Here is a 24,780-nt window from a genome sequence, read left to right on the forward strand (position 1 = left end):
TTACTTATAACTTCAGCAAAGTAAGGGTATGAGATTCTGTTGACCATAGCACAACTGCTGACAGATAAAACACAGGGGAGTCTGGGTAAATATTTGCCTTAAGGCTGTAGAACCCTGTTCTCTAATTGGAAGAAACATGGGTAATAGAATTATTAAAGAGTTGTTGGGATCAGTTCATACTGGAGAGTGGTGAAAATACATGGTGTGATGAACTGGGAGGGTGGGTTCCTCCGGAGGTAAACTCTCAAATTAAAAGTCATATTTATCCAGATACAATCAGTGTAATACATCCTGCACTCACTGGAAGTATTCATTTCTTTCAAATTCCTTGTGAAGAATGAGCTGCCTTGTAAATGAGGCTGATACTGGCTGGGTGGTCTGCTTTGCTTATGTCAAATGGTGATCTGCAAAGTGCAGACATTACAGGGTTATTAAGTGCAGCAACTGAGATTTTGGGCCTTTTTTTTCCAACCTGCTTTAGTTTATAGTTGTTACCTCAGAGCTCAATTCCTTTTCCTAACTTCCTCAATGCCCTTTTCTCACCTGTGCTTTCTAAAGACCTCAACTGACCTACTGGTCTATTAGGAATCTGGCTTTCCTGTTTTGATTTGACAACAGTCAGTCATTCTCCTTTTGATACCCTCTTAAATCTCAATAAAAGAGACATTAACAAACAGGGACACTGGTCCAAGATGCAATATCTCCGAGTGCAAGAAGAATGCACGGAGGAGGGATCTCAGGTAGCAAGCCAATTGCATGCTTGTCTGAAAAACCCTTGCAAAGACATGACACACAAAAAAGCGTGTTTGTTCAATCGAACCTGAATATGCAACCATTTCCCATCACAATCTATTTAAATCAAACTGCAGGAGAAAAGTGTAAAACACATGTTTTCAGTAGACACTTGAGTTTAAAAGCACTTGTAACAACAGACTAGAGAAAGAGTTGAGGGATTAAGAGTTGGGCAATCTTTCGATTCAAACCACTACACCGAGTCTTAAAGTTCGGAGCATTGATTGAAGGATGTGTATCTTTTCAGCCCAGAGCATAACCTAAATAAGAGTTTATTTGACCTATTGTGTGTGAATCCAGTACAGTATACAAGCATATTTATGTGCAAGTGTATTCACACGTGTGAACTGAGAAATGTGACACTGTGCTTGCAGTACAAAGGCACTCCTATCGTGTAACGCAACCGAACTCACCTGCAAGCGCAGGTGAACTTATTATATAGAGTCTAACAGCAGACAATGAGCTGTGTGTGTCACATGTGTGACAACAATGGCTAAAGGATGTGTGTTATCTCGTGACTTAACGGCCCATATTCTTGAAAAGACTAAACAGGTGAAACAACATTTATAAACACATGACTGCTCAGCACATGGTCAACTGTCACACATTGAGATTTTGGAGTAATATATCGGGTCAGCGGGGGGCACGGTGGCACGGCCTTCAGCTTTTCATTCTCACAGCACGAAGAACCCTGGTTTGATTCTGACAAGGGGACCTTTCTGTGTGGAGTTTGCATGTTCTCCTTGTGTTAGCATGGGTATCCTACGGGTTCTCCGGTTGCCTCCCACAGCCCAAAGACATGCAACAGGTTAATTGGAAAGAAATGGAAAAATTGCCCCGAACGAGTGAGTGAGTGAATGGTTGTCTGTATGTATATGTGGCCCTGCGATCGAATGCCGACCAATCAAATGTGTACCCCGCCTCTCGCCCAATGACAGCTGGCATAGGCCCCAGCATCCCCCACCACTCTGAATGCAGGATAAGTGGCAGACGATGGATGGATTTCAGGTAAGCAGTTTTACCTACAGTGGAACAAATTTTCTACTCCCCCAAATGTGTGCCTCAAGTGTTTTTTTGGCATCATAATCCAAATAGCTGGGCACCACTAATGTAATTAAACTGACAGATTTCACATTTTTAAATTATATACCCATTATGATAACCATGGGTTTCTCTTGAGAAATGTAATGATACATATAAAGACCTTATGAATGGTTGAAGGGTTGCGTAACTGTGTGCATTTTAGTTACTTACCTCTACGATGCTTCGCAGGTCTTCAACGTAGGTTCTTTCAGTGTCTAGTATCTCCTGGACCACCCGGTCTACATATGTCCTGGGACCCTGGACTTGATCTGTTTGCTCTCCTCCTCTGTTGATGCTCAGCTTGGGATCTGAGTGGCCTGTTTGTGTCTTTCCACTTCCCTGTCTTCCTGGCCCACTCACTTTTTCCATTCCTCCATCATTTTTGCTGTCTTCCTCTCCACATCCCAGCTGACGGGCCGGTACCAGTTCCAACCGTATTGCTCCAGAATCCTGCTCTGAGATCACTGGGTTACATTGAGGGGCCGGGACTAGAGTGGAGCGACTACCCAGTGAGCAGTGACTGTCCCGGGAAGAAGCAGAAGAAGTTGTGGAGCTGTAGCTGATTGGCCTGTCGGTGGGATCTGGAGAGGAATCCATGCTGTGGGCAGAGTAGTAACGAGAAGAAGGATGACGGAAAGCAGAGCTGCGGAGGCAGCGTGATGGGAGCTCTGCCGAGCTCAGGACTGAGCCAGAGTCAGGGACTTCAGGAAGAGGAGGCAATGCATCGGGCAGATAATTGTAATCATCTGTAAAAAAAGAAATGAGAGAGAAATAATTTCAAAAATCTTAAACTACATATGAGTTCCTTAACTCACAATCCACTCAACAGCCGGTCAAATGTGCTGGCTGTTATCTATCAAACCCTGAAATTAACTCTGTATCGCTTAAGTATTCTGTTGACCCCAAAGAATAATACTTCATTTAATATCTCAAGCAACTTGCGGCAATGCATCCAAACTAACGCAGGCCCCCAGCTCAAGACCTTTCCGTGCTTTATATTCAACTGTGTGCTTTCATTTTAAAACAAATATAATGCCTTGAAAATTAGCATTTCTACTACACTATAAATGACCACTTTTACTTTGTTTACCGAGACTGCTAAAGTGTCGTTAAACTGATGGTGAAAAGGCAAGTGAATAGAATAGCAACGGCTTGAGAGACCTTCTTTTTGAGACACTTGTCAGTTAAGAACCACTTTAAATCCAATGTAATCGCAATCTGTTTATCAACTGAATTCCTGACATTTCGGTTGACCACAGCCTGACTGACCATATGTCATAGGAGGATGACTAGTCCCCACAGATTCATCAGCATTTGTGCCCAAAGAAACAAATCACACACAATTCTTCAGCAAGAATGATTTATACTCATTAACAAGCAACAGGGAGAATCTTTGCAGAATTTGAAAAAAAACAAAACAAATTTAATGGCATGATGAACAGCAAAATTTTGAGGACACTCCTCCCAGGCAATGAATGAAAGGCTTATTCCCATTGAAGAGAGGCAGGTTTGTGCAACGGCCAGCTACAGCAGCATATTTAACATAAAGATGGTGCCAAACTGGCTCACAACCTTGTGTCAGAGGAGAGATTTGTTAAGATATGACTTACTACCAAGGCCCCACAGTTAGGCCAAATGAAGTGAAACCACACATGCAGCAAATCAGAGGCCAAGTTTTGCTCTACTCCTTCCAAAGATCACCTTCATAAAAAAGGCCAGCTTTGATGGGAGAAGCAAGGAGCAAATATGAAAGGCAAACAGTGGCGGAAAGGACTCACGCAGACCTTGTGGATGTTCTACATCAGTTTTTATCATTTGCTACATTGCTACATTACATCTAGATGTCAGCAGCGCCGGCTCCTCCTGATTGTGTCTCACATCAAAGAGTCTGAGATCACAGACTCGCTTTCAAAACAGGAAACCTGAAACTGAGAACAAGCTATAAGAATCCTGCTACATACCCTCCCGCTCACCTTTCAAATAGGCACCTTTAAACAATTTCTGCAGGGACGCCTTTCTGAACTTCACCTGCAGACTGGAACGTTAATACCACAGCTTTTGGTGGTAATTTTCTTAAGGTTTTTTTTTACATTTTTGTGCTATGGGGATCAATGCACCTATTCATAGAGCATTAAGAACTTAGAAAATGAACAGAATTATATATTATTGCATAAAACCCGATATTAGGCTATTTACACACCCAAGAGAATACATTTTATAAATACATTTTTTATTTGCACTGTAAACCTATGTCCTCTAAATCAAACTTTAGACCCATTTTAAATAAACAGATTTCAACAAACACAAGAGATTGGACTGTCATTACCAAATGACAACAAAATGTCAGTGTCTGGACACATACTACTCTACAGACTCAGAATTTTGCACTGAATTTAGGTTTTTGTGTCAACAATCTTTCTTGTATTTTGCAATCTCATTTTAATCTCACTCCAGTGCCGTACCAGGTAATGGAGGAAGGGAATTGGGGCATCCAAAAACAAATTGCGAGTGTATTTTCCTCAGACAACTTTGAAATTGAATCATAATGCTCGAGTGCTTGTGTACGTGCGTCAATTTGAATGTTTGCTTTCCCAAACATGACCCATTAATTTAACAATTGCATGCACACAGACACACATGCATAAACACACCTAGTTTTGTTATTTGCAACACTGTGCTTTTGAGTTAATTTAGCACAAAGACCAATTCACATCAAGATATTAATAGGTAAACAATCATATTCTTTACCTTGAAACAAATCTTAGATATATCCTCCCTTATCATCCACTGAGTTACGTGCATTATGGTGTGTGAGTTTCACACCAAATGCATTAAGGTTTACCGTATAACTTCGAAGATAAGACCAAGTTAGTAAGCTTAAGTGACCCTTATATCAAGTACTTCGGATAGATATGTGCCGGCAGACTGTGCACACGTGCAGAAAGCAAAGGCAGACACACTCACACAAACACACACACACATACAATCACAACCCAGGCAAATCCATTGAAACCATGTGATTCAGTCTGCAGTGAAACCCAAACATCAAGAGAGATTGCTCCATCCTGTGTTTGCCCAACCCCTCCTCACCACCTACCAGCTTCATGCTTGGGACCCGCCCATGTTTCCTGGGTGAATTGGCTCATATAGAGAGACACACATGCATAGACTCCTCACAGAACTTGCAGACCAGCTCACCTACAATACGGCTTGTGTTACATCCTTTCCAGATTCTGTTCAACTTGATCCATGAAGGTGATCTCTAATTACAGTGCTAAGCATTCAGGTTAGGGCTGTTGCTCTTGCCTGTGTATTTGTGGGTGTGGTTGTTCATGCATACGAGGGTAAAAATTGTGTGCAAGGGCTGTGATTTTCTGCCAAATGATTGTAAATCACATAGTGCTTGTGCAATGTGACTTCAACCCCTGTCTTTCATTTAACATGAAAAAGACAAAGTGCCTGGGCTTTTACTCAGCCAAGTTTAACATGTTTTACATTAAGGTCTGTCAAGAAGCAACACAGCAAGAGCAGGAGAAGTAATAAGCCTGGAATCCAGACATCCCAAAGAACAAGAGGAGGGGAAGACCCACTAAATTTAACAGTCTAAAGATTATTTAATGGTGTCCTGTAATTATTTTTGGCCACTGGTTGTGCTATGGGGTCATGTTTTTAAAATACTTAATTTTCCTTGCATTATGAAGACATATATTTCAGGAGTAATATGAATTAAACGATGAATGATCACAACTATGACCTTTTCAGATTTTGGCATTTTGTGGGATAATGATGGCAGTATAATGCCAGAGAGAAGTCAACTAAACTGAGGATTGCTTTAAAAAGCAAAAATGTGGATGTCAAAGTTTGAATTTCTTTCTAAATTGTACGCACAAAAGTCTTTTGTAGGTAATTCACATTAAGTTGCCATTATATATGTCTAACTAGTATTTATAGCTGTTACTTTTCCTACTTATTTTATAGGGAGTCAACCAATGTAACCGTCAATATCATAAAGCCATATATTTATTTTTTCTGTCTGGAATAATGGTTGATCTATACAGTATACCAGGTGTTGGACTGCAGTTTCATCAAGTCGTCATTAATGTACAATGAGACCACAGAATGTGTTTACACAGCTGCTTTATAACACACACACACACACACACACACACAAACACATTGGTGCAGAGCCAATGACATCACAGGGGCCTTAAAAAGCTTTCATTCAAGGGTCAACAATTCAGAATACATTAGTGCTGTGTGTTTAGTCAGTACCCGAACATGTGTGCGACTACATGAAATAACTGAGATGAGATAACTGCTGCTTGGATGTGGTCCAACTCAGTAAAGCCTCACTATCAGTCGAGTCAGGTTTATTGACTCATGTTACACTTACAATGTCCGTTTTAATAGTTGTTTATGGTCACCTGACAAGATCTTTATTCTGTACAGGTAAGCAAACAGCTGTGAGCCCCCCCTCAAACAATTAAGGCCACGATGAGACTCATAAGTGGCTACAACAACCCAAAAACTCTGAATGGAATTTAATGAGGACGCAAGGATCTCATATAAATCTTAACAGCATTATTAAGTGATACATTTATATGAAAGAACTGAAAGAAATAGTCCATGCTCTAAAGTCCGTTCCAGATTTAAAAACATGACATTTGTAAGTTGGGTGATATCCTTGGTCATAGTTTTTTAACAGTAGTGATGGTGAGTGAAAAGCTGGTAAGGGCAACATATGAGCAAAGGGTATCAAATTCAAGGAAAAAATTCATGAAGGAGATTTTTTTACTTATTACAATAAACCTTTGGAAAATCCCCACATGGATTGGTCCAATCACACTGCTAATAGCTTATATACAGACTTGTCTAAACGTAGGTACTGTGTGCTATCATCATTCTCATAGCATCCAACTATACAAGGGAAACCTGGTAATTTGTTACCCTTCTGTATGACAAAAAAATATACTATCTACTCAAGCTGTGGTTCAACTTTGTGAGTCTTTTATCATAAAAACAAAGACAACTGAGGAGAGGAACAGAGACATAATTTTTTCTCCAGGACACCAAAATATCAGGGTGCTTATTAGTTCCATAGAACATTCCTATCGGCTCAGACCATACCGCTCCAAGCATATACTTTACTATGTATAAATATGCATGGACTGGCCTGCGTATGTGAATACACACCCACACGGTTCATATTTAGAGTACATGTGTTCATAATAATCCCATTTAACTAAATGCTGCTTTTGATTGGCATGAATAAACAGGACATCCCCACTAAATTTAAATGGCATTCATTGTGAAGCAGATGTAGCCAAAATTCTACGTATAGATTCACAATTTAAAAGAGGAATAAGATTTAATGTAATTGAATAGCATAGAAAAAAAACAACAATAAACTAAAACCATGTTGTTGCAGTGAATACAGCACGTCTTTGTGTTGTGTAAGAATCTGCTCTATTGCAATCGGTCTTAGCTTGATTTGAAAGAGCCACCTGGAGTTTAAAGAGATAAAACTAAATTATGTGTGTTTTCTGAGATTCTTTCCCCCAACACCATCACGGTGTCTGGCGATTCCTTTCAATTTCAAATACTATTAAAGGCTGTAACCTCTGTCACTCCCTTCCACAGGCATTCCAAGAGTGTGAATGTGGGAGAGAGCTGAAGATGGCAATCTAGGAATGGGGATTTCAGCCCACTACTTAAGTATGATGGCTGTTCTTTCTAAATGGCAACATGCATCTCTCAGTTCAATATGAGGTATGCCTATTGGTTTGATTATTACATATTTTATCCTAAATTTGTCACAAAGGGTAGGACCGCTGGACTGTACGTAGTCCTCATCGCAGCCACCCCCGTCTTCGTCTTAACTCAGTCCACTAGTCTTGTTTTTAGCCTCGATTTTCATGATGTGAATACTGTCTGGTAAAGTCATCAGTCTGTCTTTTTCGCAAAGCAGAGATTTCAGGGATCTTTGAACCAAATAACCAAATCTTTGTCTACTTTCCGGTTCTGCAACAAGATGAGATGAGAACTTATTCCCTGTGAACAGGTTATATATAACTCTTCAGCGGACAAAGAAAATATGAAGGGGAGAAATGGCGCAGACATCAACTAGGGTGAGAAATGAGAAAAAGTCCCAGAAAAATGAAAGTAGGAAGAAAAGATGAGGGGAGAGGTCAAAAGGTCAAACACCACCTACTCCCTGACTTTTTATCATTTTCTTTCCCCACTCATGACATCTATTTTACTCAAGCCTTTTGTTTTTTTTTCCAAGCTTTAAAAGTTCACTTCATCATTCATTGACATCCTAATTTTTGTTTGCAACCCCAGCAGCACTCTACACTTTAAGAATTTAAAGTATTGCTAGTCAGATTTTGTTAGTTTAGTTACAGAAACACAGCCTCTGCCACTTCTACATGGGGTCGGTTACCGTTTGTGATAGAGACACAGGCTTGATTACAACTGACACTAAGGACCTTAAAGTGTCACTCGGGATTTCACACCGCAACTGAACAACTGCAGAGGAGCAGAGGCCGACGAAGAGAGAGGGCAGAGGTGGGAGAGGGGAAGGATGGGATTGCAGTCAGGAGGCGGGGCTTCACTGAGCAACTTATCACCAGGCTAACAAAGGAGCCAAGCCAACTGGGCTACACATTAGAACACTGATGTTCTGAAGGGTCAGAGGAGAACACTGAATTTCATTATTCAATGTATTATGCGTAAAAGACTGCTCTTGCAATCTCAGGGAAGAATTACACCACACGTCAAGACCGGTGGAGATTGATGTCCAAACATGACAAGTGACTTAGCAGAATACTGTGGTTTTCCATTGCCTCACAAAACAAAGGTAAAGGTAAAGTACTCATCCACAGCTGCTTATTAGGAACAAATGTTTTTTACTCCTGAAAAAAGTAAAAACATCAGAATGATTCATATATGCCCACAAGCAAATGTTCACAACATGTATTAACGCAGATTGACGCACTCTTATCTTTAGGTCATGTGAGTTAAAGGCCACTCTTATTCTTGCTTGTTATTGACACTGACATCAGAGTGGAATGCGTAGCATAGTTTTAGAGCTGGAAGTTGACAGCACTGGTGTTTAGTCTCAGTGGGAAAATGTCCACCCGCAAAACTTACACCCCCTATTTTCAGACACAGATACACACCCACCCTTGGGACACCCATGCGACCCTTGACGCATACACCCTTTCCCTCCCTCCGAATGTGACATACTAGCCTCATTCGCTGACCTGATTGGGTTTCAGCCCAGAGAAGAATGTCACTGCTGGACCCACCTTCAGTTGCTGCAAAGTATCCAGCAATTTCTATACACGCACCTCACAGGGTGGATGGTGAGCTGTGAGATGCAGGCTGGAAAAAGATTAATTTTCTTTGTAAAGTGGATACATTATTCCAAAGGGATTTGCCCCCACCTTTTATCCCTCTCCCTCCACCCATCCCTCCAGCCTATGTGGAGCTGTAGTTCCATGCCCTTTAGTGCTCCGGATGGGGGCAGATGTCCTTGGACTAGACTAGCAGGGTGGGAGAGGGAGAGCGGAGGGGTCCATTGTCTCTGCCACCTCAGAACCAAAGGGTTTGCTCTAAACAGTAATTATTCCCCCTCCTTTGCACTCCAATATCCCCATTTGTAGCCACCCCCAACTGCTAGCCTCAAGGCTCTAATTTGGGTCACAGGCTGCAGAATGGCATCTCAACACTCAGTCAAAGGTGCACCCGGCAAGAGAAGATTGTCATGTGGTGGTGAAAAGAAGTTTTGAAAGCACATGGCAAGACAAACTTCAATTATTCGACTTTTCACACAAATGTGTTCTGGATTAGATTTATCTACAGGGGTTAGATATCATATTTGCTACATACATAAAAACGCAATTAAGTTTTGGAATTTTTCAATATTCCGAATGAGCTGTCAAAAGATGTGGATTTGAAATTTAGAAGAAAGTTTAGGAGTAGGACTTGAAGAGGAGTAAAGGCTGTGTGCCTCAACGCCAAGGCATCATTAGGCATTAACTGGCAATGTCTGCGAGAAAGCAAACATTGCTCCATTCAATTCCCAGGGTGAGAAAACAACTGGAGGACACTGTTCATACAACCTCTCTGATAAATTGAATGTTGTTAAGACACTGAAAACCCAACTCTCAGTTGAGATGGAAAAAAAAATCACACACACACTGAAACACACACACACACAAACACATAAAACAGCCAAGAAGACAAACAGTCAAACCATGAGAGGCTTGTATCATACTTGTTTTACAACTCCGTCTGATGTTTGACCACTTGCCACTATAGCAACATCCATTCACATGTTCGTGATACCAGAGTTTGTAAGAGACCAGAGTTCGTAAAAGGCAAGACTTTGTGAAGAACACACGCTATATTGAAAATTTTAAAGCCTCTTTGATGATGAGGCAACCCCAATTACAGCAGAATCCGTTCCCAGCATATCACAGAAAACATTTAATCTCTTGAATATCTTGTTTATCTGTATATCATTTTCCATATCACTGAATATCTGTGAGGAAGATTAAAGAAAGCTACTGCTTACCAGTTGGCATTGTGGCTTGGCTCTTCTTTAACAGAGAGGGGAGAAAAATAGGCTGTTTTTAAAAAGTGAGATGGACTTTTGAGGGAAATGGTTTCCAGAGCAGGTCACATATCCAGGGTATTCCAACAAGTATTCCAAGCAAAGCTTGTGGCGATTCCTTTAAACTTCCCACATTCTTCCAGTCTCATTTTGATTCCCTTCTCCTGGGAGCAAATGCGCAGTCCACTCCTCCAAAATATACACAGCAGCACACACTATAAAGGCTGTCCTGAGCACACACACTCCTCTGTGTGTGTCTTGATGCGTTTCTCTCACAATTTCTGCCCCCTCTGTCTGCGTCTGTTTCTGAACGCTTCTCTTGCTCTCTCGCTCCTGTGGCAACACATCCAAAGTGTGCATGTGTGTTTTAAAGTGTTCATTTGTGTGTTTGTATCAGAGTGAATGGCCTCTGCTCTCTTCTGCTCCTTCCCTGCTGGGTATTCCCCTCCCCCTGACTCCTCCTCCTTCTCCCCACCAACAAATTACAAGAAGGTGGGAGATGCACATTAAGTGCCTCCTCTGGTCTTTCTTCTACTTCTCTGTGCTTTGCTCATATTTTACCATTAACTCCTTTTTTTAAGATTACCTTTCAACTTGGTCTCCAGGGATTGAAGGTCTGGGGACACCTTTTGTGTGAATGTGTCACCTCAGTGCTAAGCAGACAGCTGAACTGCTGCACAGCTCCACAGATCACAAACTACATAGAGAGCAGGTGTTTGGTGGGGTCTTTAGCTGATCAAGCTACCCAGCTGACCTTGGATACAGTGAAACAATGCATTGCACATATGAATCGGAGAAGTGAGAATGAAGAACTGAGAAAATAAACCGGAAAAATACCATCTTACCTCTCAGACAGGGTGAGTTCTACAGTTTGGTAAAAGTTGTTATAATCCACATTGGGCAACGTAAATACAAATAACTTGGGTACAACTGATTGAGTCAAATCAATTAACTTTCATTGACTCACACCAAGGATTGATAACAACTTTTGGGTCAGCTGTTTCCTACCCCATACCCTTGCGACCATGACTCAAGGTAAATATATTAGCCTTTAAGGAAGAGTTGGCCTAAAATAAAGACTCACTCATTATCTAGTCTTCCCATCACAGAGGGATCCACATACAGCTGCTAACCCATGATCTCATTGTGAGAACTGGATGTAGGAGCTCACACTTAAAATGATTACTTGTGTAACCTTGCATGCAACTTGGCTTTGTTCAGAACATTGTGAATGATTTTATTAAAAGGCCTTGTGTGAAGAAGTTTGGAATGCAACAATGAAAAATTAGTACACATGGGATCAGATAAAAATACACCACATTTGCACATGATTATATGAGCATATTTTGGTTACACTTTAGGTTGAGTTAGTGTTTCCCATCTCACTTCATCAATTTAAGGGCTTTGTGTGACAGTCAGCTCCTTATGAGAAACAGACGTCTGTTGAATAAGCTAGCATAAACAATCCTGTTTTTCAGTATTTGACTGACAATTTGTCTCATTTGTCTTGCCATACTTACAGTAGGTGTTCTAGCACCCTGCTATAAAATGAATTCACCAAGGGGTGTAATTTCAGAATGGAATAATAGTTTTAGAGAAGACATGTGTCCTGCCAGGGAGACACGCGTGAGACAATTAACTCTAAGTGTCACACACTGAAGCAAATGTATTGACTATTTGTCATCCCTCTTCAAAGACAGGGACTGGTCCCAGCAGCATGTGGTCTCACTAACACCACCTCCTTCTTCTCAAATACAAGAGAGACTCCCCACGGCCAGTTCAACATACACACAGATATAAACCAGATACGAAGATGCACGACCCCTCACTCTAATGGTCTAAGGGTCCATTGACCCAGGAAGCCCCTAAACCTCTACTCGAAATCCAAACACTCGGCACCTGCCCCTTCCCCCGGCCTGCCACTCACTTCACACAGACACAACACACCTCTAGCTTTGCAAATACATTCAGGGACTGTCTAATCACTTTGATTCAGCCAAGCATGACTTGCTGGTGATAGACTCCTACAGCGGTAGTCAGCCTTATCTGATGCTCCCTGTGTGCTCCGATGAACTCTGCTCTACTCCCTGCAAAGATATCTACCAAAGAAGCAGTATAATTCCTCATTCTCAGGATGTAACAACCTCAATAAACATTGCAATACATGTAGACACAGATCTTTAAAAGAAGGATAAAAGCGGCAGTGGTAAGGTTGAGGGTTTTGATAATTCAAAGGTTAGCTCCATGTTTTGGCTCTTGAATTAATCCAGTATAACAAAACATCTTCTTTTAGCAGCCTATGTATTTTATTTTATTCATTATATTTTATGGAACCTGCATTTCATTAGACTCTGAACCACAGGGTTAATTCTACACCAGCAAGCTTCAGACTGAAAAAACTGCTTGTCGGGATGATCTTGTGACAAATATTGTTTTAACATCCAAGGATTTTCAGAATATCAACAAAAAGCTTTTTACCCACTCACTTTATATCTTAGGCTTTTTCTTTGCAAACTGCTGATCTGCAAAAGGCCATCACCTCCTCCATCACACTAGCTGTACATTTTCTGCTCATATCTTATCCCCCTCTACCTGCACTAGCTGTTAAAAAAAAAAGAAAACTGCATTTATTCTCTAATACTGCATTTATCTGTAAATACTGCCAATTCTATACATATGCACTTCTGCTTTTTGCACTTCTGATTAGATGCTAATTGCATTTCGTAACTCTGTATCCCTACGTATGTAATGACAATAAAGTTGAATCTTATCTAATCTAATCTAATCTAATCACGAACTACTATCTGGATGTAGATCTATGTGTTGTTGTCTTTACATTTAGGTCCAAGGCGCATTTAGGTCCTTTTCGGGGATGAGGAATCTATGCACCAGCCTATTTTGACTGGCTGTACATCCCTAAGAGCAACTGGCAGAGCAACTGTCACAGCCCCACATTCAAGGACTTGGAATCTCTGAGTTTGCAGAGAAGCTCACGAACTCCAAGCCGCTCCCATACCAACTACTGACGGAGTGCTGACTTCATCTGAAGGCGATGAGCTGGATGTAGGATCAGTTAGGCTGGGTGAAAATGATTTTAATGCTTTTGTCTCTACTTTTCATTTTCCCGAGAACAGGGCACTCCTCTGGGGATGGATGCCCTATCTCATTCATTTTCCAGCCACACTCCTACAGGCACATCCATAAAGAAATGAGCCATTGTCGAAATCAACTGATTCTGAGGATACTTGGATTCTGCGATATGTAACTGCTGATCTGAAATGTTTTTACTTTCTTTAAGCTATCCTCATGAGTAAGAGTTCAGTGGTGTTTGAAGTGGTCCGTTTTATTACCAACCTTCACTGAGAGTTTCATTGCATGAGGCAAGAAGGTACATTGTGCATTTATATAATGCGCACATGATGACAACTACAGGGCCATAGTTTTTAAATTGGCGTCTGTGGGTGACATCTTTACTATAGCCTGCTGAGTTATCATTACATTCCTTTAAGTTTTTCTACTACTCACATTGATCAGCTCTTTCTGCTGCTTCCCCTGTAATTTCAGCATGAATAGACATCTGTGTTGGAAATAGTCTATAAACTGAGAGGAGATTTATTATTAGGACAATTATTTTATTCCCTGAAGGACAGGAATAAGAACATATGTGATATGGTTGTTAAAAAGCTGACATGGTCTGAGGAGTAATGAAAGGTATATTTTTTGAGGTGTTTCAGCTACTGATATTGAAATGAAATGATACATGACATAAAATCAATACATTTTCCAAGTATTTCCAAGTATTATGGGCACAAAAGATCTTACAACCGTGCAGAGTACTCTTTGCAAATAGAGCACATTATAAGATGTGTGTGGCATGTTTGTCTTGGTACAGCAGAACTACTTTAATGGTAGCACATTTTCATTGATATGAATGAGAGGAAAGCACCGCAGTCAGAGCTAAAGTTAGTCTGAACACTGCCCTACTCAACACCACCACCAAAACTTTAATCCAGCTCTGCTCTGTTGTCACGTCCCCATCCCCCTTCAGCTCTCTCTCCTCTCAGAAAAACTTTCCAGTAGACTCTCCTTTACAAGGCCATCCAATGAGACACTGAGGCACTACACACAGGTCAAAGCTCTTAACTCCCTTTTTGCTCTCAGAGTTAGAATTAATGGTTTGAGGCTGCGTGAGGTTGCCAAGAAGATTGGGGCTATAGCACTGTCATAGTCTCTATGACGACAGCAAGGCATTCATCTCCAAGGCAAAGTGCCATGTGGAAAGACAGCGAGAGAGGAATGAGGGAGCGAGCGAGAGAAGAAAATGCTTATTGTCAATAAACCCCACCACTCCTCATAACACCCAAGCAGGGCAAACACTGAAACAGGGCACAGCGTTCATACTGCCAGTCAATTCCTTTTGACTGGTGCCTGCTTGCTCCCTGACAGCATTGTAAACTTGATTGACCACAGTCTCTCTAAACTGTCATGGTTCACACGAGTGTTTGATCCAAAATCCTCAAATTTTAATCTTCTGCTTGGCTGAGCTGCAAGTGGAATGTGAAAGAAAGAGTTAATTTGATGGTTTGTGTGCAGAAAATCTCTCTACAGATTGACAGCTTCTTAATTTTGCCAGATTTTGCCTGCATTAAGTCACAAATGTGTGTATGTGTGGTTTGGAGCATTTGGATGGGTAAACAAAATATATAGTGACAGTAATTTAGAGAAAAGCAGTAACTATTTATGGATATTTGCGGGTGGATGGGTCACTCTTATGAAGTTCCCCACTCTATGTTCAGGTAGAGCTTCTGCACACACACATATATTTAGTTATTTTTATGAGACTGAGTTGTCATTTACCTCCAGTTTAGTCCTTTAGTCCAACCAACCAATTTGAAGTCACTATATATAGGCATTAAATTCGCACACTCACACACACACACACACACACACACACACACACACACACACACACACAATACTATGGAGGGACTCAATACAGGTTTTCATTGCTAGTGTTTGTCCCTCAATGGAGATATTAGTTTCACAAGAATTATTTTAACCATCTATTTGCCATATATGATTACATAAATTGTCATTAGAAATAGGCACACAGGATTCTTGCTTGTGAAGTATATTATTAATTCTGTGGAGGACTTGAACTGCGATAGTAAAGATCATGGGATGGCAGTATAACAGATGAAGCAGGTCAAAGAGGTTCAAAGGGGTTAATTTGGCTTTTATGGTGTTGTTACTCAAAAGACAAGGTCATTTTGTCTCCTAAGGGAACGTGACAAGGCAGAGCTTTTTTTTCTGCAAGATATTCCTATGCAGACATTTCGCTGACAATAGCTAATTCAGAGTATTTTGAATTTAACTTGAATCACTTTTTCAATTTAATATTTTCGATTAATGTGAAATCCTGATTTTTCCCTCTTCCACATTTACGGGGTTTTCAGATTCCCGGACAGTATTCCCCAGGCCGCAGAAGTATGATCACACTGCAAGGACAAGCCCAAGAATTTGCAAATCTTGCTGCCAGAGATCCTTCAGACATACTGCTTTCACATTAAAAACAAGCAGGAATCCCTCCGACTTGGCTGGAGGAACTCAAGCGATTGTCCTAAGTAATAAAAGTCTTTTCTCAGCTTTAGCAGACTAAACTATAGCACCAACCCAAAATAATTCAGGGTGCCAATTCCAGCAACAACAAGGTCAACAGCCGCAGCTAATGATAGAGCAGGGTGACATCATGACGGCCAAACAACCAAGGATGTAAATTCATGACAGGAGATGCAATGTGGTTAGTTGGCATACACATAAACAAATACATAAAAAAACAAACTGAGGGGCTTAGTACAAGTGAAAATGTGATAATCCATATAATCTTACCATGCATAGAGAAGGTATTTGCAGCAGAGTTGTCTACAGCCCCTTCCCCTTGAGGTGTTAGCTAGCCATGATATGGAAACTTATTAATAATAATAATAATTTAGCCTTTATTAATCCCCAAGGGGCATTTCATTCCTTGCAACTAACCACAATCAACCATGAGCAGGAGGCGGCCATCTACAAGCCTCAGGGGAGCAGTGTCTTGCTCAACGACACTTCGACACACTTTAGGAGTCAGGAATCAAAACAGGAATGTTCAGTTCCAAAGACGCCTGCTTTACTTCCTGCGCCACACTACCCCCTAGTTCAATAACTGAACAGAAACATACAATCAGAATCCCAAGGACATGATCATCATGTGAAATATATCCATCCATCTTCTACCGCTTATCCTGCACTCAGGGTCGCGGGGGATGCTGGAGCCTATCCCAGCTGTCATCGGGTCGGAGGCAAAGTACACCCTGGTGTGATCGCCAGTCAATTGTAAGGCCACATATGCAGACAGAAAACCATTCACTCTCTCATTTGGGGCGTTTTTTTTCCAATTTTTCTGAGACTTGTGAGAAATGGTTTAAAAAAAATCACTTAAAATGTCAAACTGAAGAATTTTTTTGTAGATGTGAAGGGAAACTTCGTGAAGTACAGGTGGAGTGCAGTCGTCTTGGCTTGATGCTTCAATGAGGTTTGAGTGTACAAATCTTTGTTTCGCTAATAAATGGATGCCGAAATTGTGATAAATGAGATCAAATAAAAGTTATAATTATTTTGAGGGGGAAGTGGAACACATGTTTCTTTTAGGTGGTTTGTTTATCTAACTCACTGTTCTGAGTTGAGTTCAAGACTCACAAGAAGGTAGTATGCAGGGATTTACGGTTGTGCATGTGCTTTTGAGTTATTGTTGAATATATGTGGCGGATATGCAGAGGAAGCTGTGTTTGGCCTTAGATTAAAATGCAGGACGAGGGTCCCGCTCCAGGAAAGAAGTCAAGCAGAGTGGAGACAGAGGGACTTTTCTCCCATCAGACACAATTGTGTTGTAGCTATATTCGAACATTTAGAAAGAAACCAGCTGAAACTTGCATGATTCTCATTCAAACATTCCACATTATGCTGCTATGTCTAAAGTTTTATTATTTAACTTTATAACTATTTCATTTAGCTCATTGATATCTAAGAATAATGCATGTGTAGTCAGATCAAAAACACAACCATTCAGAAACCACAGTGTTATCTACTATGAAACAAATGCTGACAACAATCAGTAACCTCAATAAATATGTCCCCAATTAAGTCTTTCTGTCCCATAAGCTCTCTGCTCCAGTTAGGGCTTGCCAGAATGAGGGCACAGTACAACACAGCGGGCACACACACACACAATTAGGTAATGAAACAACTAGATAAAACTGTTTGGTTTCATGGTAACCTGGATACGTCCTTTGATTCTCAACCAGACCGCATGACGCCCCTGAAAGACGAACACCAACATGTTCCGAAGACATAACAATAATCTGAATAATTTCCATGTTGATCGTATCCTCAAGTAAATTTATACGGAAGCATTATACCCACAAGCAACATTATTCACAGAGCATTGGCATTAACTTGTTCAGAAACACTCCAGTATACCCGTACTGCTCTTAATACAGCAGTCTGCCCATATTGTCTAATTATATCAGGTAAAGGTGCCATTAAAGTTGAGATAAATTGAAACTTTGAGGTCAATAATTCGGGGTTGGACTGGCTTTGGGTACAAAAACATTTTGATGAAACAAGTTAACTGGGAGAAATGAAGTTTACAATACTCGAACAACTTTTGGTTTTTACACATAAAGGCACTGAGATTCCATTACAACCACAAAGCACCTCACAAAGACAATGACAACCTGTCACTCACCTCAGATCGACCCATTCCCATGACTAGCTGTATCTCCGCCGTTGGTATCCCTGTATCCTGTCACAGATTAGTTCCATGTTCAGGGATTTGGGGAAGTTTGACACTACTTAAGCAGTAACTGAAATACAGGACTGACTGCGGTTGTAAATAGGACTTGTGTCAAGGCAGCATGATCTGTGGTCCACACCTGTATGAGGTCGATTCAGATAGAATGAGAGACATTACAAGAAAGTGGGAGAGAGAGAGCGAGGAGGGGTGGACAGATGGAAACAAAATGCAACTGAACCGACTGCCCATGGGAGGGGAGGGGGAGAGAGGAGCTTGCATATCCAAGCAGCCCACTTCCTGACCAATTACTGCTGCAAGACTAGTCTCTCTCCCTTAACTCCAAATGGCCCTTGCTCCATCCTCTCTCACTCTGCAGTGTGGGATCACCGTAAGAACTGGAGAGCAGCCAGCACTGCAGGCAACCCGAAAGGCAGAAATTTAACCAAAAAAAAAAAAGTGGCACAAGCTTTCCCTGAAACTGTGATAAGATGCGGGGTGACTGGGGAGGAGAACTGATTAACATTTAATGAAGAAAAAATATGAGAATAGTGAAAGTGCAGGTTGATGAGGCAAAGTGAAAGAGGAAGAGGAAAAGAAAACAGGGCAGTGCAAGGACCATCTGTCTCATCTAACCTCTGAAGCCCTACTACTAAGTGTGTCATATTGCGCACATCATGATCTATTTGCGCACCAACGTCCACAGTTCCACTTTCATTTGCCACCCTGGTTGTATACAAGAGGTCAGGATTGAAGGTTAATGTACCCCCAAAAATTAACCAAGCAGCTAAGCTCATACATCTTTGCTCTTAGCAAGTGCAACCTGTTGAGTAGAGTAGGCAGCCGATGAACACACGCAGAAAATATCTAAGCTGTTGGTCATTGTGTGTATGAGTAATTTGGTCATTGTTCTGCATCTTAACCGAGCAGGATGGAGGAAAGTCCCCTCTTTTGGAGCCAGTAGCTGCTGTTCCTGCCTCCTGAAGCAAAGCTTCCTGGGATTGACAAAACGGCCCTTGGTTTTGTCAACGAACAAACTCTCTCAGTTCTGAAGTTTTCACTCAGATTTTTCCAGATAAAAACAAAACTGCACTAGGTCTGCACAGTTGCAGACGATAGAAAATACTGACCTTTGAATATGCAGATTGATAGATGAAATGGATTTATCTTGTGAGCATTCAATGACACACACACACACACACACACACACACACACACACACACACACACACACACACACACAGCGTGAACTGTGACAATGTCAGTTGACCTCCCCAATCAATAGGAATGTTGACCAGTCACCACACAAAATGCTGATTTGTGACCCTTCTGGCTCTAGGAAATTTGGAAAGCCCCTTAAAATGTGTGCAAAGGTTTTGTCATCAAACGTCACACTTTGCACTGTTGAAGAATTTCATACAGTTTTATCATATCTAAAGGAAAATATCTATTTAATAGCTTGTCAAATTTAAATGTATACTGAATTGACATTTCACAGCTTTCCTGTGAACAAATATACAAAATATGATAATGTAACTGTATCCGTAACGATGGTTAAGTTAGAGTTAAAAACAAGTAAGTCTTTGCAACTGTTGGTTTATTCAAGTTTTTCATTACAAAGAACTAATTTACAGCGAAGATTCGCCCTGTTGTCTAAAATCAAGGATAGCTATCAAGGCCCATGTTTGTTTTTGTTTGTTTTTGACAGGCAAATGCCAAGGGATCATTTAACAGTTGCCAAAAAAAGACTGAACGAGAGTGGAAATAGCAAAAAGAGTGCTCCGCACAAACAGGAAGAAACCCCATCAATCCCCATTTCCTGTCTGTCTCCAGTCAGTTGTTTACAGATGAAGGAATCATACAGGATATGAGATCATTGGGCAGGTGAATCATACTTATATGACGACCTTCTTCGTCACTGATGACCCTAACCGAAGTCCCCCATCCGAGGACTTCCAAGACACATCTAACAGAAATAATGAAATGTATGCCTTATTTTATTGTTATTTTTAGTTTCTGGAGGGGAGACTTTCTTATCTGTTGGGCATTATTAGGGCTCAGTCAGTTCAGCAACTTAGTTAGAAACTAATCAATATACTATTAAAGTAAATATAAAATGCAGAAAAATAAATAGTAAACTATGTTACTTGCTCATCTACAGAGGTAATAGTTTAATTTTTTGTAAATGTATTTTAACCAACCAGTCCTCATGTTGGTAGTTATCTACAAAATAATTGAACCAAATGTGTGATCAGCATTAAAAGCTTAAAAGAAATTTCCCAGTGTTTTGTTTGCTACAAACTAAACCCCACTTTACTGAGTGCCCCGTTCTCCATTTGATATTTTTGACAACACTATGGTTTCATTTGCTGTCACCATGACATATCTTTAGCAGTGGCAATCCACTTGCAAGTGGTGATGCTGTTGCTACCTGCCAACAATTCACTGACGGAAGTTGCGCTGTGCCTCGATTGGCTGAAACACAGACATTCAACAACTTTCCAAACCCTGTTAAATTTAGATAATGAAAAAAGCTATTTTCTAAATTATTTAGGACTGTAATTTTACATTTTTTATTATTTTATTTTATTTTACATAATTTTATTTGTCCACTGAAGTTTGGAAACTATTGTTACCTACCTTGACTTACATTCATGTCATGAATTCTCATCACAAGATTCAGCTCGTCCCTTGTTCTATTATCCCAACAAGATCTTTCAATGATTTTAATGTGGAAGTGGTTTAATGTGCAAAAATAGTTGGGTGAAGAAGCTTCAAAATTTCTTGATGCTGTTAAAAAGTTATAACATTACCTCTACTTCTGGGACTGCATATGTTTGCGGTGAAGATTAAAAAGCTTTGCACAATTCTTAGAAACAGAAGAGAGGGCACAGCTCAACTGCTGGGTTGTTCTCATCAGAGGTTGGGGCCCAAACTCATTACTTCTTCAATTGGGACAAAGTGCTGTGAGCAAACCGATCTGTATTAGCATATAGTTGATGGCGAGGCTGATATTGTGAAGGCGCCACACTCTGCGTTTGGTTGTTTGCAAGTCTCCTGTCTGCTGGCCTGCCTGTGTGGGTTTGAGCATGATAAAGAGCCAGGAGTGTGTGTTGGCAGGTTCCCTTTGACCTGTGGAGGCTTATTTTCCCTCATATTCATATTGGACTAACACTCTCTCTTTCCCATGCCAGTGAAAACCCTTTTCTCTCTTTAGGGAACCTAAGATGTCATGGCACACAAAAGAAGCCGTGAAAGCCATCCAACTCAAGCAGGGGCTATTATTTACAGTACCAAAAGAAAACCGCTATACTCCCTAACAGTAACTCCCCCTCGGAGCGTCAGCCGTCTGTCTCCCTGTAATGCCTCACCTATTTTGCCTTTTTCCAATCCCTTTCTTTCATTTGCCTTATTCTTTTCTCTGCTTTCACTTGCTTCAAATCATGTTTCTGTCTCCATCTAAATTGGTCTTCCCCAACATTATAAAGTAAATAGTGATTTTTTTTGTATCCAATGAGCTGGAGCTAGTCCTAAACCTTCATCCAACCGTTTAAAACAGGGAGGAAAAAATCATTTCTGATCAGTAGAGGCAGAGGAGGTATTCAAATGCAAAGCAAAACTAATGTCACTGTCCTATACTGTCATTCTATACAGTCATCAACAGCATAGTATGACAGGTTTTGTGAAAAATATTGTTTCATATGAGGATAATTTACCTTTTGTAAGTGCTCAGTTTGAAAAAAATTAGCAGATGCTATATTTGTTTGTTTATTTTTTTGTGAAGTTCTCAGTCCCTGAATGATTCTAAGGTTGAATATACATGACATATCAGTATGTATAATTATACTGAAATGATCTCCATTTGCAAATAGCTATGTAAATAATCACATCTTAAATTTTCACTGCATCTCTGCATCTTTTCTTGGAACACGTGTCATCGTCAGCCAAAATGTAAAGTGAGAGAAGCAGTTTATACCATGATCCTCATTTTTTCTTCTTTTTTTTTAAACAAATCATGCTCAAATCATGTGCATCGGTTTCAAATTCCATAATTAGACTACATTATTAGCTGTTATTATCCTCATGCAAATTGGTTATTAGGACCACTGCAGGCCAGGCTTGATGGAGTAATGTACATTCTACAATGTGATCAGGTTGCTATACGTACCACTGTTAATTAGGCATTACAGTTTTTCTTTTTATTTGGATTTTAGATATTGCTGGAAGTCTATCAAATTTGAATGTACATTTCGTTGATAGTTATCTTGCAGGAGCATAACAAAGCCTCCCAGCTTGACCCAAAGCAAGGGCCTTACAGACAAAGTAGCAGATTCCTGATGATGTTTGTCAAGTAAAAGCTTCAATCTGAGAAATAGCCCTAACTGAGAACCAGAACCTTGTGCCTGCTACTGTGGGAGGTGACAGAAAATGTTAGCTGAATTAAAAGCACGACTACTGCTTGTTTAAAGAAAGTCATTAAACGGCTTTGAAACCGGAAAATGTTCCTACCCCTCAGTTTAAAGTATATACAAATGTTGGTGACAGTTTTAACTAGAAGCAGATGTGACCACTAGCCCAGAATGAAGCCCATAAACATTTCAACACCCGCAGAGATGCTGGCATGGCACTTTTTATAGAATACAGACAATGAAAACAAACTTGTGGAATAACAATATGTGTAATCAGGAGACTTTACTTGAATATCATTTGTGAACTGTTCGTTTAAATAGAAGACAGCACTGATCACCACAGCACTAACCATGTGTTGGAAAAAGATGCAAGTATGAAATCATCAGCTGAATAAACTCACACACAGAACTTGTCAGGATGCTATTGTTAAAATTGATGCATCAAACATTAAAGCTGATATGGCCCTTTAGCAAAATGTATACAATACATATTGAATTGAAGTCAAAGATCACCATTGTAAATGCTTACTAGATTACTGCCATCAATGGAGCATTTTGTTTCCACGGTAACTCTACCGCTCATCTCCCGCCCTCTTTTTCTGTTGTGAGTTTTTGTGTTCACAGCAGTGTATTGCAGCGTGCAGTGTATTGTGTTTCAGCTGAAGTGTGCTGCTAATATAGGCCATCAGTGACTTCAGTGACAGCACTCATCCAAACTCAGGCCCCCAACCACCACCCACCAACACGCACACGCACAAACACACACACACACACACACACACACACACACACACACACACACACACACACACACACACACACACATCTCCAGGGAGCTGTAACAGAACTCAGGATCTAGGACAAGGGAACGAACAGGAGAAAATGGCTTGAAATTGAAACCTCCATTTGAAGTCAAAGAGAGGATTGAGATTAGATGTTTATTTTCCATGGATTTTAGGCAAAGCAAGACTTTATAATTAAATTTGTTATCCTTCTAATGCAATGAGTGAGAGGAATTCACTTAGTCACTTACGACTTAAAATTTGTTGATAAAGAACGACACAAACACACGCAATGATGATCATGCATTACACACTGTTCCTCTTGGTTTCATGAGCATCAGCCAATTATAATATTTGTCTCAAGCAAACACAGAGGCAATTGTAAGAACAGTAAAAGGAATAAAAGCCAGCACTTAGTGCAAAAATGTTGATTAGATATCTATTAAAGTCTATTACAGATAAGAAAGAAATAAAAGTTGGAGCAGATCTTGGTGAATATTTCCATGATTTAATCCAATAACAATAACTCTAATGGTTATCTCAATTAAAATGACCCTACAAAGTCCACCACCAAATAGTGTGTGTTTGTGTGTGTGTGTGTGTGGACTCACGTGTGTCCTGAGAAATCTTTTATAATCGTTAAGAAACGTACAAATGCAACTTCACTAAATTGGGAAGCCACAGTAAAATATAAATGAAAGAGTGCATAAATAAATGTTCATAATCAAGAAAACTGTGATAAGGATGTGGTAGATATGTACAGATGACAATGTACAGAACAGCACTGGTCTGTATGTGGACCAGAAAAAAGAGAGAACGGGTAAAGGGAGGAGTTGCCTTCACTTTTAGAATCAGTCCCCGGTGCAGTTAATAGCATGACATTATTTAGTAACAGTGAACCATCTGAACAGTTAGATGCAATTTTAACTGAAGAGCTACAACAGTACCTTAATGGCAGATATTAAAAATATGATTGTTCATTTCACTGTGAAAAGAAGTTTACATTTAATTAAAATATAAACACAAGTATGAATGCAACTACTTTATTAAGAGTGTTCAGGTACAAATACTGGTGGCTAGAGGTCTGAATATATGTACCTATATACATGTACTGAATATTTTTTTAATTTCAATTTGATTTTTGATGCTAACATTTCTTACACTGAAAATGCTTGAAAAATAAGTGTTAAATAAAGAAAAAACACAGGAAAAATTGCTATGCAAGGAATTTAACATTGTTTGATGGTTCAGCAAACTGCACCTGCG

General features: G+C 40.2%; 1 protein-coding gene across 2 annotated transcripts in view; it reads right to left on the minus strand.

The window, feature by feature from the left end:
• The window catches only part of LOC147222858 (pleckstrin homology domain-containing family G member 1), a 68,305-nt gene that overhangs the window by 16,079 nt on the left and 27,446 nt on the right, over nucleotides 1-24,780 (minus strand). The window contains exons 1-2 of one of the 2 annotated variants that reach the window (XM_086167468.1): nucleotides 10,457-10,593; nucleotides 2,047-2,621 (exon numbers count right to left, since the gene is read on the minus strand). In XM_086167468.1, coding sequence (XP_086023594.1) covers nucleotides 2,047-2,621; nucleotides 10,457-10,466 — 585 coding nt within the window. In that variant the 5' untranslated portion in view covers nucleotides 10,467-10,593. Of the gene's footprint in view, nucleotides 1-2,046; nucleotides 2,622-10,456; nucleotides 10,594-24,780 lie in introns of those variants that run through there. The other variant, XM_086167467.1, reaches the window with a different exon arrangement.

The sequence above is a fragment of the Fistularia commersonii genome, chromosome 20 (assembly GCF_037954325.1).
Source record: "Fistularia commersonii isolate RoL2024-O1a breed Wild chromosome 20, RoL_Fcom_v1.0, whole genome shotgun sequence".
NCBI lineage: Eukaryota > Metazoa > Chordata > Actinopteri > Syngnathiformes > Fistulariidae > Fistularia > Fistularia commersonii.